The sequence below is a fragment of the Pteropus alecto genome, unplaced genomic scaffold (genome assembly GCF_000325575.1).
Source record: "Pteropus alecto unplaced genomic scaffold, ASM32557v1 scaffold65, whole genome shotgun sequence".
Lineage (NCBI taxonomy): Eukaryota > Metazoa > Chordata > Mammalia > Chiroptera > Pteropodidae > Pteropus > Pteropus alecto.
The window spans coordinates 9,396,315-9,411,886 of record NW_006439191.1 but is presented as its reverse complement, the minus strand read 5'-3'; the positions used below and the strand labels follow the sequence as shown (position 1 = coordinate 9,411,886).

The 15,572-nt window shown below is 36.9% G+C and overlaps 1 protein-coding gene and 1 pseudogene across 1 annotated transcript in view; one reads left to right on the top strand and one right to left on the bottom strand.

Moving 5' to 3' along the window:
* Positions 1-15,572, top strand: part of LOC102888097 (potassium channel subfamily T member 2-like) — a 145,909-nt gene that overhangs the window by 68,851 nt on the left and 61,486 nt on the right. Inside the window, 1 exon segment of the mRNA XM_025049843.1 lies at positions 6,686-6,794. Coding sequence (XP_024905611.1) covers positions 6,686-6,794 — 109 coding nt within the window.
* On the bottom strand, positions 9,993-10,111 carry LOC112483316 (annotated as a pseudogene).

The window sequence follows — 15,572 nt, the reverse complement described above, 5'->3', positions numbered from 1 at the left end:
CTCCATCGTCTGTCATTTCCGTCAACCTCAGGGTGGTCCACTAATTTCCTGGTTTTATGTTTTTATGCCTCCTGATTGAAAATAAACAAACACGCGAAATCCTACACAAGTGGATCTTCTTTTCCTGCTTCTCGACTGAGCGAAGCTGGAGAAAATTAATCGCTCGGTGGGAAACATTCATGTCACCACCAACTAAAGTTCAGGCCGCTCCAGAAGGCCCGTTTTAACTCTGTGGAATTTTCTTCTCATCGAAACGCTCTCCAGCGCTTTCGGTTACAGTTTCAGACTTTATCTGATCTCCTAATTCTTAGATATGAGAAGCCAATACATGAAAATTTCCTCGAATTTTTGCTCTCATGTTTTCTAAGTCTGGCTTTATTTTCGCGGATCATGTCCTGTCTCCTTCCTGTGAGTAGGGTTCTTCTCTTCCACGTCCGTGCTGGCTTCTCGTTGCCTTATCAGCAGCCTTATAATATTCTCTCCTTAACCTTCAAGTCTTTCTTCGTTAATTTATTTCCATAAAAATTTAAATTCCCTATCACCTCTCTGATTTTATATTTCGTTAAATAACCTTAGACACTCGCTTCACCTTTCAACGACCTTCCGTATTCTTCATTATCCTTAAAATCTCGGTTTAAATGTCGCTTCCTTGGCCATGTTTTCTTGATGCCCCTGGGGCAGGAACGGTGTCCTTTTTTATCTTTTGATAGCACTGCGTTTCTTTCCTTTACAACATTTATGACGGAATATTTCCCCTAGCAAATCTCCTGCAGATCTTTCAAAATCCCTTTCAATGGGGGACTCAAATCATTTTAGTCCAGCTACATTTTCTTTCGTAGATGTGATTGAAAAGTAACAAACTAGATTTCAAGGTCAAGCTTGGCCATGTTCCTCCCAAAATGTCTCATGAAATGATGTGTGTTTGGGGAACGTGACGGTTGCATTTTTCCAGTCATCGGTTCAATTCTGTGGCTGTTCGAGCCATCTGTCCATCTGGTGGCAAGTAGGAACCTTTAAAGTGGCATCAGGAGAGGGGGAAACCACTAGACTATGTCACTTATTTTATTATTTTTTAATTAAAAGATTGTTTCAATTAGAGTTGACAGTCAATATTATTTTATATTAGTTTCGGGTGTAGAATGTGTCACTTATTTTAATGTGCTCGGTTAATCAATTTTAGAGTCGTATATAGCTTTTGTAGAGTTCTTTCTAGGCAGTTGGAATTTAAATTAATAATGGACTTAGACAATTTACTTCTGAGCATCTGATTCCTTATGTGTAAACTGTTTAACACAATATACATCATTGAGGTTTAATTAGAGATATATAATTAGTGAGATTAAGAATGTATTCATACACATGCACATATGTACTATTTAGCATTAAAGCTGAAATATTGTTTCATATTATTATAGTAAAAATGATCCAATAATTATATCATTAATTTTCATGATATCAATAACTATAATGAATTTGTGAGGAAAGAATACTTTTGGTTAGAACCTAAAAAATTAGACTTCTGAGAAAAATGATTTCTCATAAAATTAACATTGCTGTTTCTCTGAGATGTTGAGAAGAAAGGGAGATTAATAAAAATTAAAACTGTTTTGCTCTAGAATTCAGGAAAGTCTTCCCCTTTTGAACATTTAATTAGTAGGATAAATTTTAAAAAACCTTAAAGCGTTAAAATAATATAAGGATTCAAGCACTTAGAAAGACAAAAATGCTTTTTATACTCGGTCTTACCAAAGTGAAATAAATCTGTTTTATGGAATATTGCCAATCTCAAAGTGGGTTGAATTCTATATATTAAATAAGCATTCCTATATTTAGATCTTGTGAAACTAAATGACTTTTAAAGGTTTACTTAAACCTATTTATAGCCGTTTAGTCTATGAATGGCTCACAATCCTAGAACTGGCAAAAGTCTCTGACATGTGTGCATTGATATGCGTGCACACACACACATTCATCGATTGGTATTTTATTGATTAAAGCAACAGAATCAAAATAAAACTCGATTGTTAGAAATTATCTATTTTCCTCTAAGGAGAAGAAGCAGTTTTTATAGAAATCTACCCTCATGCTTACAAATGGAATCTCATAAACAAACGAGATTTTATAACACAAATTGTTTGGTCGGTATCCGTAATAAACTTTGTCTTCGTGAAATAAAAACAAATACCATTTCATTTTTAAAATTTACCCTGGTTTGCGTTTCTGTTTGAAAGCTCTTTTCCAAAGGGTATTTGATTCCTGCAATTCAAAGCCCAGGACTAGATGGGTTTGATGCGCTTTCTACTGTCGTTTACTGCTTTACAAAGGGCTGTTACCTAGCAACTGCATGGAAGAAGCTTCTAGTACTTTAAATCATACAAGAGCTCAGAAAACCCTGTGAGGCGGACCTCTTAAAAAAATATTCTGATTTGTTAAAATGTAATTAACAATTTCATGTCCCATTCAGTAAAGGGGACTCGAAGATAGATTTGATTCCTATCTATAAATTTCTATCTTTAATTGTAACTGCTTATCTTAAAAGCATTTAAATTAAAAGAAGAAAAATAACAATAAAAAGGAAACCAAGAATCTCACACAATCCTACTATTCTAAAAGCCGTGTCCCTCAAAACTCTGCCCACCCCGTGAGGCAGTTACAACGAACGATGTGATTCCTGCTCTTGCAGACGATTGTGCCTATTCAGACGTGCACGTGCGCACGCGATCACACAGAGAGAATTCAGCATTTTTATAAAACTAGGATTGTGGTTTCATTGTGTGACAATGCAGTTATATTGTTTTGGCTGTTTAAATTCTTGAAATATATTATTGGCATTATTTCAGGGTAGTTTATTGAAATCTATCTTTTTGTTTTAAAAAATGCACCATTGTGATGATATGTAATATTTTTTAGAATTCTGATCAGCATTTTTGACTCGTCTGCTCTTCTCAGAAAACCCTATGGGGTAAAACTATTACCATTTCACATTTGAAAGGGAAAGCGAGTTAGGCTCAGACAGGTGGAGAACTCATTGGTGACCTGGAGCACTCAGTACAGTTGTGTTTTATCAGCAAGCAACAGAGGAGAAAAGTCTAAATCAAAACAAACAAACTTTCAAAGGTCAAGAAGAAAATGCAATAAAATGCATATAATTTTGAAAGAGGAAATACTTTCTTCAACAAGAGAAGGAAATGAGAAGCAATAAAAAATGGGTAGATCTCATCGTTGCTGAGGCACCGTCTCTGTCTGCATAATCGAAGCTGGGGTTCTGCCACATACGTCATCTCAGCGGCAAGAAAGAAAGTTTAGAGAAAGTGGGCTTGTCTACAACAAAACCATTGGAAGTTGGTCGAAAGCTAGTCATGTGACCATATCTAACTAAAAGGGAAGCTGAGAATTGTCATTTCTATGTCCTGCTAAACCTTGGGGATGAGGCAGGGGAATATTACTTGCCTCCATTACCGCAGGAAGAAGGAAAGAATGAGGATGGGGTGATGGATAGTAGATTTCAGCCACCGTTCAAATCTTTGCCTACCCAAGGACCCATGTCCAATATTTTCCCTATCCATTACTCATTCATTATTATGAAAAATACTTCAAAGTTGCATCACCTGCTGCGTTCAACTCACAGTTCAAGATATCTGGATAAGGTGACGTCAGTTCTAGATGGAGTTTCTAATGGTTTGGCAACAGACACGCTAATAAATTTGATAGCTGCTCCGACTCCCACCCCATATTCATAAACACTAGTGGAACAAGATAACTGTGATAAAATACTGGTTTTTAGAAAAGGAAAGAATAGGAGACACAGCAGCCCCTGGTCCACAGTCATAATGAAACCCTGTGAGACCTAATTTCAGAGACCCTTTAGTAAATTCCTTGATTAGACACCTACTCTGCTCTTGGAAAAGAACTCCTTTGCCTATTCATAAGCATGGCTCCTTGTTCATTATTCTGTGGCCACAGAGAAAGTCGAAATTGGAGCAGATTTCTTCCAGACCCTTCAATGTGTCAGTAATTGAGCTTTCTGTAATTCATGTGAATGAAGATTATTATCTAGCTGAGGATTCTATCATATTTCTTTTCCTGCGTCAACCATCCGTATTGATTAAATTGCTCTTGTTCATGAAAACAGTACTGATTTTACTTTTTGTCTGAAAGGGATTCTCATGATCATTATCCATTACCTCATTTATCTAAGACCATGGTTTTCGACCTGTCTATCCAGTACCTCATTTTTACCGTAAATATTTTGTAATGCTTCTGATACTACCGTGAAGTAAAATTCAGAATAAATATAACTATCTATACTAATATATTTAAAATAATCACTATAATATCCTAATTGTAATAGGGATAGAAACAATGACTAATAAAGGGTCATGTATTTCAATATGTAAATGCTCAGGTGACTATTCAAGGAAACAGAATGGAAAAGAGCGATGTTTGCACCAGTAAGTATGTGCCAGTTACCGACTCCAGTAATACAGGAATCATCTTAAATCATCCTAAATTTGTATTGATGACGCACAATGCTAAACAGAAGAAATTTTCTCTTATTTTACACAGGAGTTGCATTCTTAGATAATTCACTACATACTAACACAGGGAAAAACATGCTTTGTACTTATGTGTAAAATTGCCTCTGGTAATGTATACTTTGCTTGATGGGTTAATAGACACTAAAAAACTGCTACCTAACTGTAGAAAAAAAGCATAAGCAGAAATAAAAATGACTACCTCAATCTTACTAATCATCCCTTCCTTCCACTGCCCGCTGATTAGTACAGTTTTTGAAAAATTAGCCATTCCCACCCAAACACAGCTACACACATTCATCTAGGAGAAGGGGACGGAGGGGACCCAATTATTTTTTAACCTCTGAAGGTAGATATGATGGGATATTTTTAAACTATCACACAAGTACCACTTTTCTCATGGTCCCCTACTAGAAGAAATACGGTTTGTATATTCTAGTAAGAGAAAATTAATAATTGCATGTGTTATTGCATATATGGTAATCATAGCTTCCAAATTTTCTGGTACAGTTTGGATTTTAAAATATTCTGTCTCATGTCATAATAAATGTATACACACTTTTCTTAGATCTTATGTTCCAATTTTGGGTTCGAAATTTATGAATTCCATACATATTGCTATCATATGAATCTAAAGTAAAAACATTCTGCATTTAGCAGTTTTGTTATTTTATATTCACGGATCGAGCATACACACTGAAAAATAGTGTTTAAAGTCATCGTTCTTCTGCAAATACTTTAAATCTTTTTCCACACTTCGCAACTGAATTTAGAGTCTACCTGCCTTCCTGAAAAATATTAAGTATCATGGCTATGTATTTTTTTGATTTTCCTTAAAGATAATTATAATATATTGATGAGAGTATGAGAGAGATTGAGATTGATTACCAGATCCTTGATTTTTTTTTAAAGAATAAATCTGAGATGTAACCAAAGCATACAATTTCTTCCATATAATGTGAAAGAAACAGATAAGGAAACAGAAGAAAAATGAAAAATGACGGGCTCTTTCATATGTGAACATATTATAAACGCAGGAGTGAGCGTAATATTTATCCTGTCTGGAGCACTTGCTGAACCATTTCCCCAGTAACTTTTTTTTTTTTTTTTAAATAAATTGTGTGGTGTATGTGTTCATTTTATAGATCTGGCTCACTGACAAATTCAATTTCTTAATTAAGCTAAAACTGCTATTTTCCGCCTAAGAATATTTCTTTTCTTAGAACTTTAAACATTGCCTTTATTTCCAATACCAGCTAGAGTTGTTTACTTGGGAAGAGAAGGGCTGGTTTCCCCGCCCCCCCCCAAATACACAATACTTTAATCGCTTCTCTAAAATATGACATCTATGGAAAATTGAATATCTGGCCCCTGAGTCCTCATTCATGCATGAAAGTAATATACTCGGGTTGAGGGACATCATCTACCTTCAATGCGGCCTGCACAACCCCTCCCCCCACGTGCCATCATCTCTGACCTTCTTTATTGTTTGTTAATCGTTGAATGTCAATAGCCACTCAAACGGGACCCTGACGTCTTTTAACTTTATGTCCTTAGGTCTTGGAGTTAAAGTACAATTGAAATTTAAATTTATTTTAGCATTAATTTTGATTGATATTATGGTTGTTTTGCACAAAATCTATTGCTTATATGTCATGCAAATATTTCCTACCACTTATTTTAATAATTACTTTCTAAGTCTTTATGCTGTTGGACTATGACTTTAGTCGATATATACTGTTTTCAGTCAACGCTGTTATATTTCATACCATAGAACAATCAGAACTAAAGGAGACTTTATAGGGTTTTTGATTTATTTTCTGGGCTGCACCTCAAACCTGCCTAGACCACATTGCTCATACAGATGAGGCGTAGGAAAATCAAACATTTTGCCAAAGTCTGTCAAATTTGTCAGACAGAACTGGGGTTAGAACCCCCTTCCCTGTCAATCACATAACTCATAGTCTACTACTTTTTCGTAAAAAAAGTTTTTTCTGGGGATGAAATTGTACATGTAAAAACATTTATAAAATGAGTGTGTTTATATTGACTCTTTTGTAATTTTACTCATTGTTTTATTTTTCATTTTACTTTAAAATCTTATTCTCTCAAGGTAAATTATTCTAATTTACCTATTTTATTTCAAACAGATCATGTTGTTTGTGAAGAAGAGTTTAAATACGCCATGTTAGCTTTAAACTGTGTATGCCCAGCAACATCTACACTTATTACACTACTGGTTCATACCTCTAGAGGGCAGTAAGTATATTTTTTCTTTAAGATAATGCATTTTAACTTATATATATATATATAAAAAATAAGTACAGCTATGTGATTTAGAAATATACAAGCCAAGGTATACAGCTAGATATGTACCTATACTTGTATTTGTGTGAATTATCTTCATCTGACAAAGAGATAGATGGATAGACAGATACAGACCTGTTAAGGGGTCCAAGACATAGTGGACAGTGACAGTGATTTGCTGTCTCTTCCAACTGATCTTGAGGTCATTTGTTTCATTCAGTATCCTAAGTGTCTGTATGATTCATTAGGCCTAGGATTAGGGCGTTATTTCTCTATTTGAGATTAATACTTAGCAAATAAAAATTTTAAAAACCAGGATGATGACTGTCACTAGTGTGAGACCTCAAAGCCCATTTTTTTTCTATTCCTGAGGTAAGTTTTTAAACTTAAAGCTATATGTACACAGTTGACCTCAAAATTAAGTTTTCCATTATTATAGAATGATAATAAAGCAGTAAATAAGATTAATGTACTATAAAAGAAATCACCTTTTATATGCATTTTAAGGTAGATGGGGAAAGTGATAGCATCAGAATATTTTGTTCTCATTTATTTTGATAGAGTTTCATAAAATACAGAGGCCGTTTGTGACTTGGATGATCAAGGAAAATATAATCAGGGAACAGAGTCATCGCTCTTATTTAGAGAGACAAATGTCGCACTGCATTTCATTCCTTTTCATATTCTTTACTTGGTATTCTAGAAACAATGTTGATCTTCTAAGTAAATTTCACTGTGGTGTTTGTCGTAATAATTATTTAAATTTAGTTAATTTAATTGATGGTTATTTAAGTGAAGTGCCATGCCAAATAAATCAAAGGAAAGGAAAATTCTTTCTTGGGATTTACTACGAGATGAAGTAAGTTGCTAATTGAAAAATAGTAAATGCCCTGTGGTAGTTTTGAGTGTATTGTACTCACTTTCCTCTAATTCTCTCTTTGCTCTATTGAGACAGTAAGAATTTCTCAGGAGCAATTTTCTTAACGTTCTGAATTGAAATATTTTTATTCTATACGATCGTGAACGAAATCATTTTTTTCTGTTGAAGAAAGTACTCAGCATAGTGATGAAATAAAATACTGAAAACTATTTTGACACCCATTAACTGAACATTCATAGAGCTCATCACATGGGTTCATTATTTTGTCATGTCGTCTTTGTCACGGAGTCATATGCCTCTGGAGTTGAATATCTAGGCCGGCTTCACTGTCGTGCAAATAAATGTGCACAAGGACCAGCTACACTAATGCACACTATGACTCGAAGACTGGTTAAATCGCTCAACGTCGAGTAAGTGTTATTTATTGTTACATGGTAGTGCCTGGTGAATAAATTGTACTTGACGTCATTTAAAAAAGAATTTTAGCGACCCTAAAAATAGGACATTTCCCAATATATTCTAATGAATTTTGCCTTATTAAAGAGAATGTCGTTGAGGACATTGTTACTATGTCAATAAGGATTTTCCATAAATAAGACAGACCCGCAAAACAACTTCACAACTAAGTGTCACAATAAACGCTACAGTCCACCAGAAAGGCTTTCTTCAGAGCAGCATTATTGAGCTATAATTCACGTATCATACAATGTACGACTCACTGTTTTTCAGTCTGTTTGTAGACCTGGGCAGCCATCCTGACTGTCTAACTCTTGGATATTTTCGTCATCCCATAAAGAACCCCTCTACCTTTCAGCAGTCGCCCGCATTTCTCCCCGACTCTTTCCGCCAGTCAGACAGCTAAGCTACTATCTATAGATTTTCCTAATTTGGATATTGCATATAAATTAAATCATACAGTGTGTGGGGTTTTTTTTGCTTCTTTTCCTTGGCTTAATATTTTTAAGTTTCATCCACTTCGTAATATGCATCAGTACTTTATTCCTTTTTATGATTGAATGCTATTCTTTTATATGAATAAATCATATTCTGTTTTTCCATTCAACAGATAATGGACATTTGGGTTGTTTCCAGCATTGTGAATGAGACTGCTCTTAATGTTTGTTAAGATTTTTGTGCAGATATATGCTTTCATTTCTTTGGGGTATATAGCTAGGAGTGGTATTTCTGGGACCTAAGGAACTGCCAGAACCTTTTCCAAAGAAACAGTAATATTTTGCAATGTATTAGGGCTCCAATTTCTTCTCATCCTCAGTAACACTTATTATCCATCCAGCTTTTTGGTTATAATCATCCTAGTGGACGCAAAGTGGTGTCTCACTGTGATTTTGACTTTCATTTTACTGATGGCTAATAACATTGAGCATTATTTCATGTGTTATTGGCCATTTGAATATTTTCTCTGGGAAAAAAACCTATTCAGATCTTTTGCCCATTTTTTAATTGGGTTATTTGTCTTTGAATATTGAGTAGTAAGGGTTTTTATATATTCTAGATACAAGTACCTTATCAGATATATACCATCTCTAGTATAAATAATTATCCAAACAGGAAAAAGCACTTAAATAAATAGACTGAATGTATTTTATTAACAATATTATTTGACTAATTTGCATCATGTCTTCTGTATTATGCATTAATCGAAGATATAGTCAAGATTCACTTATTAACAGAATATGTTTGAAATTTTGCCCTAGAGCATCGGCAGAAATTAGAAAGCTCGACTATATTGTTTTAATAATAACAGAACAAACTAGTGAGTTAAATTTAGTAGTATAATGGGGAAAATGTTGAATACTATAAAATGCTTTATACAAAGATTATCAAACCTTTAATTAAAAACCAAGCTTACAACGGTACTCAGATTTCTCCATTTAAAAAGGACAGAACATAATATTATTAAAACTTTCTTCTATAATAAAGGGTGATTTTGAATAAAAATAGTTGAGATTCACAAGCTATTGTATATTCTATTAGTTGATACAAAGTGAAAAAAGAAGCTAAGACTTTAGGATCCAATGAGCAGACAAATAAATATAATACAAAGCCTTAAATGGCCTAATTTAATATATATGTTATATGTATTTATATACATGTATATTAAATATATGAATATATATACACATATATATGTGTGTGTGTGTGTATATATTTTTTATTTATTTTTATTTTTTTAGGCGAGGCAATTCTTGGTTGACCTTACAGATTGCAAGGACCTCGTCAGCTTACGATCCCTTATCTTTTATTTTCTACGCCTACCTCACCTGGTCATCTTAGGGGGTCTCCCATCCAAGTACTAACCAGGCCCGACCCTGCTTAGCTTCCGAGAGCAGACAGGATCGGGCTTGTTCAGGGTAGCATGGCTATAGACAAAAATATACTTTTAAATAAAGTGCTGTGTGACTTCTGAAACAAATGAGATAGGCAAAGGAATCAAGAGTTGGAGATGAAAAGCTCAGTTCCAGTGACCAACGTGCCTCAGGACACAGTATTGACGGAGTTTCTCATTCAGAGCTGGAATCGGACTCAACCCCCACCGTCTTTTCCTTAGTTCTCTTCTCACCAGTGGAAACGGGACACAGGTGAAATCCACAAATCGAGGATGATTGGCCAACCTCTGGACTTTTGTGTAAGAGGAATGTTAATTGAAAACGAAAATCTGGCTTGTGTTTTGGAGTCTCTACAGCAACTTCGCCAGGAACCTGACTCATAAAGCTCCCGAGGCTCGTTACTACTCTTATTTCCTTTTCTTATATGCTAATGTATTCCTTCTAGTCCTGGTTGATCTGTGAGTCATGCAGGACTTCATGGGACTGCTCTTTTCATTCACTGAGAGTTTACTCTGTATTTCAGCACATCGCGATTTCCCCTCTTTGCTCGCTTTATTACATTTAAGCGTTCTGTGCTCTTGGCAGTGATGTTTCTTATTGCTAATCGAACTAGCATTTTGATTTATTTGGCAGTCTTGTTAGAAAAACGAGCATAGGTTTATTCTTTGGACAAAATCACCATAGGCTACTGGACAAGGACTGTGACGATGTGGGCAAGGGAAGGCCAAAGATCAGGCCAGTTCATAGACACTGATTCTCCATTCCGATGCCGCTTCGCCCCTATCAAAATTTAATTTTCTTTTTCTTTTTTCTTCCAATTGACTTTCATAAATATTTCAATATTTATTTTAGTAGTCCCATATAAGAGGTGATATTTTTGTTCTCGGCGATCATCAGTGGAAAAGAAAAGAGAATAAGAAACGATTGCAAAGTTCTAAGTTACGGAACTCGGCCACTAAGATACGGATGTAGAAAAGAGAGAAAAGAACAAAACATCTTCACACACGGAGTTGGGCGGCGGGGGAACATAAAATGCCCGGTTTGGCAGTCAGAGGAATGTCACGCTGGCTGCAGGTGTAAGTGGTGGTAGGAACTGTCGCTGTTCTCACGGAAGGGGAAGCAGGAGTAGCAGGTGTTGGGGAGCAGTGACAACCGAGCACGGCTCCTCGGGAAATTATTACTATCAGGAGACAGATGGACGAGAAGGAGAGCAAAGGTAGCAGAGCATAAAGGACTCTAAAGGAGGAACGAGTCGTCAGAGAAGTGGGCTGTTGACCCCGTAGGTGGCCGAAGACCGGCGGACGCTGAGCAGGCAGAGTTAGGTCCCTGGCCTCCGGGGAGTTCTCAGGGGGCGATTTGAGATGAAGACAGTCTCATTTTGAGAAAGGATGAGGAAAAGAGGAGATGCTAAGGACATGGAGAGTACCACGTCACTGGGTTTGTTCATGAGGATCAGAAAGAGAGGTAATGACAGCTCTGCCGCACAGAGATGCCGAGGAAAGCTTTCCGCGTGTGTGTGTCCGCATGTGTTCATCTCTTGTCTGTTTGCTTGTAAAGTGTCATTTGCAGGGTAAGTACCAGTGAGGAGAGAGAGACTGGAAATGTAACGAGAGAGTGGGGGATGGGATCCAGAGACTGTCTGGGGTATCACCACCTGGTAAGGAGGAAAATCAGGTATTCCTTCAAAAGGAATGGGGACGAAGAGGGTCCTGTCCAGTAATTTTATTCATCCATAATAAGGGCTGTTGCGTTAGTTAAAAAAATGTCCTGCCCCACATAACATAGTATGACCAAAAGTAGGGGTGATGTTTATTTTACAAATCGTAAGTCTGGGGCTCAGCATCCCGAACAGGTTGTCTGACGCCACCTCAGCAACGCCCTCAGAACACCTAGTTCTTTACATATTTTCTGCCAATATATTTAGCCTGTGGATCCTAATCCTCCAGACACTCTCTCTGAAATCACAGAATGTTCCCTTGGCTTCAGGCTGTTTTCCTCCTAGGCGAGAAGAAGGCTCTCCATGAAGGCCGGCCGCTGCCTTTCATATCTAAAGGTACTGCTATGATTTGCATATTAGAATGTAGGCTTGATTCTAGTAATGTCCGTTAGCAATGTCAGTAAGTTTAGATTTAAAAGATTTATGTGCATACACACACATATATACATATTACATGGTTATTTAAAAGGACAACTATACTCTTTTTAAATAATTCGGTTACATATCGTAGGCAAATCAAAGGACCTCAGATGCGCATAATTGAATCATACAAATAACCACGATAGACTTATTTTTATATATGAAATACGATGAAGGTCATTGAAAGCTCAATTCTGGTGATGCGAACTTGACACAGTTAAAATAAGGAAATATTATTAAGTATCTACAGTAGAGTTGTAGATATTTTTAGTAAGTTTTCTGTCAAAGAACCAAAGCAAACATATTATTATAAACTATGTGATTCGGAAACTTCTCTCAATAAAGTAGCAACTAAAACTGGACCCTGAGAACTGAGAGTCCTCGTCACAACTAAAATTCTCTGTTTCACGTCGTAAACAGAACTCGTAAGTTGAGGGAGGAACGTGGCAAAGAGGAAGAACACCAGGCTGGCAGAGAGAAACGGGTGACTCACCAACTGGTGAAGCCATCTACCACTGAGACAATTACACGCTTCATTAAGTCGATCGTTTTATATGGAGAATTTGAGATAATAGTTTTCTTGTCGACTCATGAATTTATTTAACAGTCTACGTTCTGAATGTTTACTGTATGACAGAGCCATACGAGGTGTTATGAGTTTGGTACGAAAATCAACAGAACGATCACTTGTCAGGGAGCTTTTAGTCCAACTGGGGAGAGGGATAATAAATAAAAAGAAGTAAAATATGGACTCTCTCAGAAGGCGACAGCGCAGTGGAGAAACACAGAGCGGGGGAGGACAACGGGAAGTTCAAGTGTGTCACGGTGGGTCCGACTTACAAGACAGAGTCTTGCGGGACCGCGCCAAGGAGCTGGTGTTGATCAGTGACCTGATCGAGTCAAGGGGCTGAGCCGCGCGGACCTCCGCGACACGAGCTTTGACTCTAAGATGCACGCACGTCCGAAGGTGTGGGAAACACTGAGAGGCAGTAAAGACAGAAGAGAGCGGAAGGGAAGGCGAGGTCAGGGGCAACCACGTGCCAGTCACGCAGGGTCCCTCGGGCCACTGTCAGGATGCTGGCCGTCACTCTGGGACGGGAAATCATTGGAAGATTCTGAGCAGAGGAGTGATAAGGTCTGAATAATCAGAAGAATAAAGGCGTTGGCTTCTTGGTTGAGCAATGGCAATTGAGAGATGATGGGTAAAATCTAGCCAGGGAATTTAAACCCTCTGGAAGTATGACAGTGATGAGAAGTGCTCAGATTCTAGATATATTTAGAAGGTTTTGCTGTCAGGATTGGTTGATCGATAGGATGTGGGGCAGAACAGAAAGGAAAAGGTCTAGGACGATGGCACATTTTTGGACTGAGCAACCAGAAGAATGTAACTGTGATTTACCACGATAAAGACCACGGAGATCAGGGTTTTTATTTCAGACAAGATACGTTTAAGAGACTTATTAGCCTCCCCGAGTATTGTCCAGTATGCGGTGTGGAGGTGAGCGAGGACTCTACAGGGAAGACACAAGTTTGGCTGTCATCATTTAAAGTCATGAAACCTGATGAAGTCACCTGCAGGACTCTCCCGAGGGCTGCGTGCGCCGTGCCGGACCGCAGGAGTTGGTCTTTCTTTTTCACTGGCTCTATTAACCGATATCAAAGGAGTTAGGTTCTATATGCAGCGAAATCATTTAATTTGCCATCAGTCAGTTTGAAAATGGCGAGAGAGATGCTTTAAAGACAGAATCGGGGCGCTGGCAGCCGCACACTGTGTTTGTGATGGAGAGAAAAAGACTCGAGCTTGCCCACGTGCAATTTATGTCTAAGTCAGAATGTTTCAGAGGTCAGACCAAAGTATGACAATTCTCAGGACTGTAAGAGAATAAATGTTAGTAACTTTGGATATTTTTTGGAACACCATGAATGAGCGAATACATATCAGAATGCTTTCAAGCAATAAACGGTGAAGGCATGTATTTTCACCATGGCCGATCTTTAAAATCACTGTTTTAAGTGTTACAGAAATTAGTATTAAATATATCTTGAAAAAGATGACTGAAATGCATACAATGTCAGTCATTTTACTCTCAAATGATGTATCACATTTTTACAAGAAAGGCAAAGAGAATTATAGGAGATACAAAACACTGTCTCCTTGAAAGATACAAGTTTTTGGAGACGATTTGAAAGTTTGTGTGGAAGAAATGCATTACAAAAATAATCTAAGAGAAAATGATTAAATACGATAAATATGATTTAGAAAATGTAGAAGACAAAGATAAAAAAAGATAAGTTTCAGAGAAAATGATTACGTGAGATAAATATAAGCAAATAACGGCTGCTAGCAGATTCAGATAATGATAACATTATTATAATAGGTTGAAATAATTTTACTTTAATTTACCAAAAAAAGGGAGGCTTCGAATAGAAATCAATTGGCATATGATATATATTTTTTTAATATTTTGAATGGATAAAAAGATAAAAGAATCCCAATGCTAAATTCCATGGGTACATATGAGAAGTAACGGGGAAGCAAAGTTGCCTTTAGATTTTAGCAGAATCAATTTTTAAAAGTTGCAGTCTTGTAAATGTGTTCCTGGCCGTGGTGACTTCGTCAGAATCCCTTCGTTAACTTACTGGGCAAGCATGTTATTCTCATCAACGGCACCCAGAAACTGCAGATCGGGGGGTCGCAGTGTTCTTTGTGAACTGACAACTAACTTGTAAACATGCCATTGAGTTCTGTCCGTTGTTTTCAAAGTAAGGGATGTCTTTAAATGCGGAAGAATCCCTTCACTTGGTTCCTTAGCTGGCAAAATTGCGTCATGCCTCTAACCGAATGCAAAGCATCTGTAAAATTATAGAGGTAGTGTTGTTTAACTTTCTATCGTGAGCATTATGAGCATTATAATTGTGTACATTTAGACTTAAGTGGAATTCAGGCTTTCTCAAATAACTATTTCTCCAGAGATTGCTTAATAGTTTTGTGAGAGCTGCAGACACAATAGAAACACATTAAGCCAAAAGGGAGTGTAATTGATTTGTATTTGGTGGGGGGTGGGGGGGGTATATGGCCAGTGGTTCTGTTATTTCACACAGCTGCCAAATTTGTGTTCCAAGGCACAATTAATAATGCTTTTAGATATTGATACAGTTCCTGAAAAATAAAATTACATACTCAAGAAAGATTGGGAAACGCTAGAGCAAACCTTCCATTTTTAATGGCTTGTTTTTTGTCTCGTTTGGTCTTGTTTACTTTTTTGTTTGAACTACTTTCAGACTTAGAGAGTTGTAAAAGTGGTACAGGGGGTTCATGCACACCCTTCCCGTATAAATGTCCCCCAATGCTTCCATCTTAATTG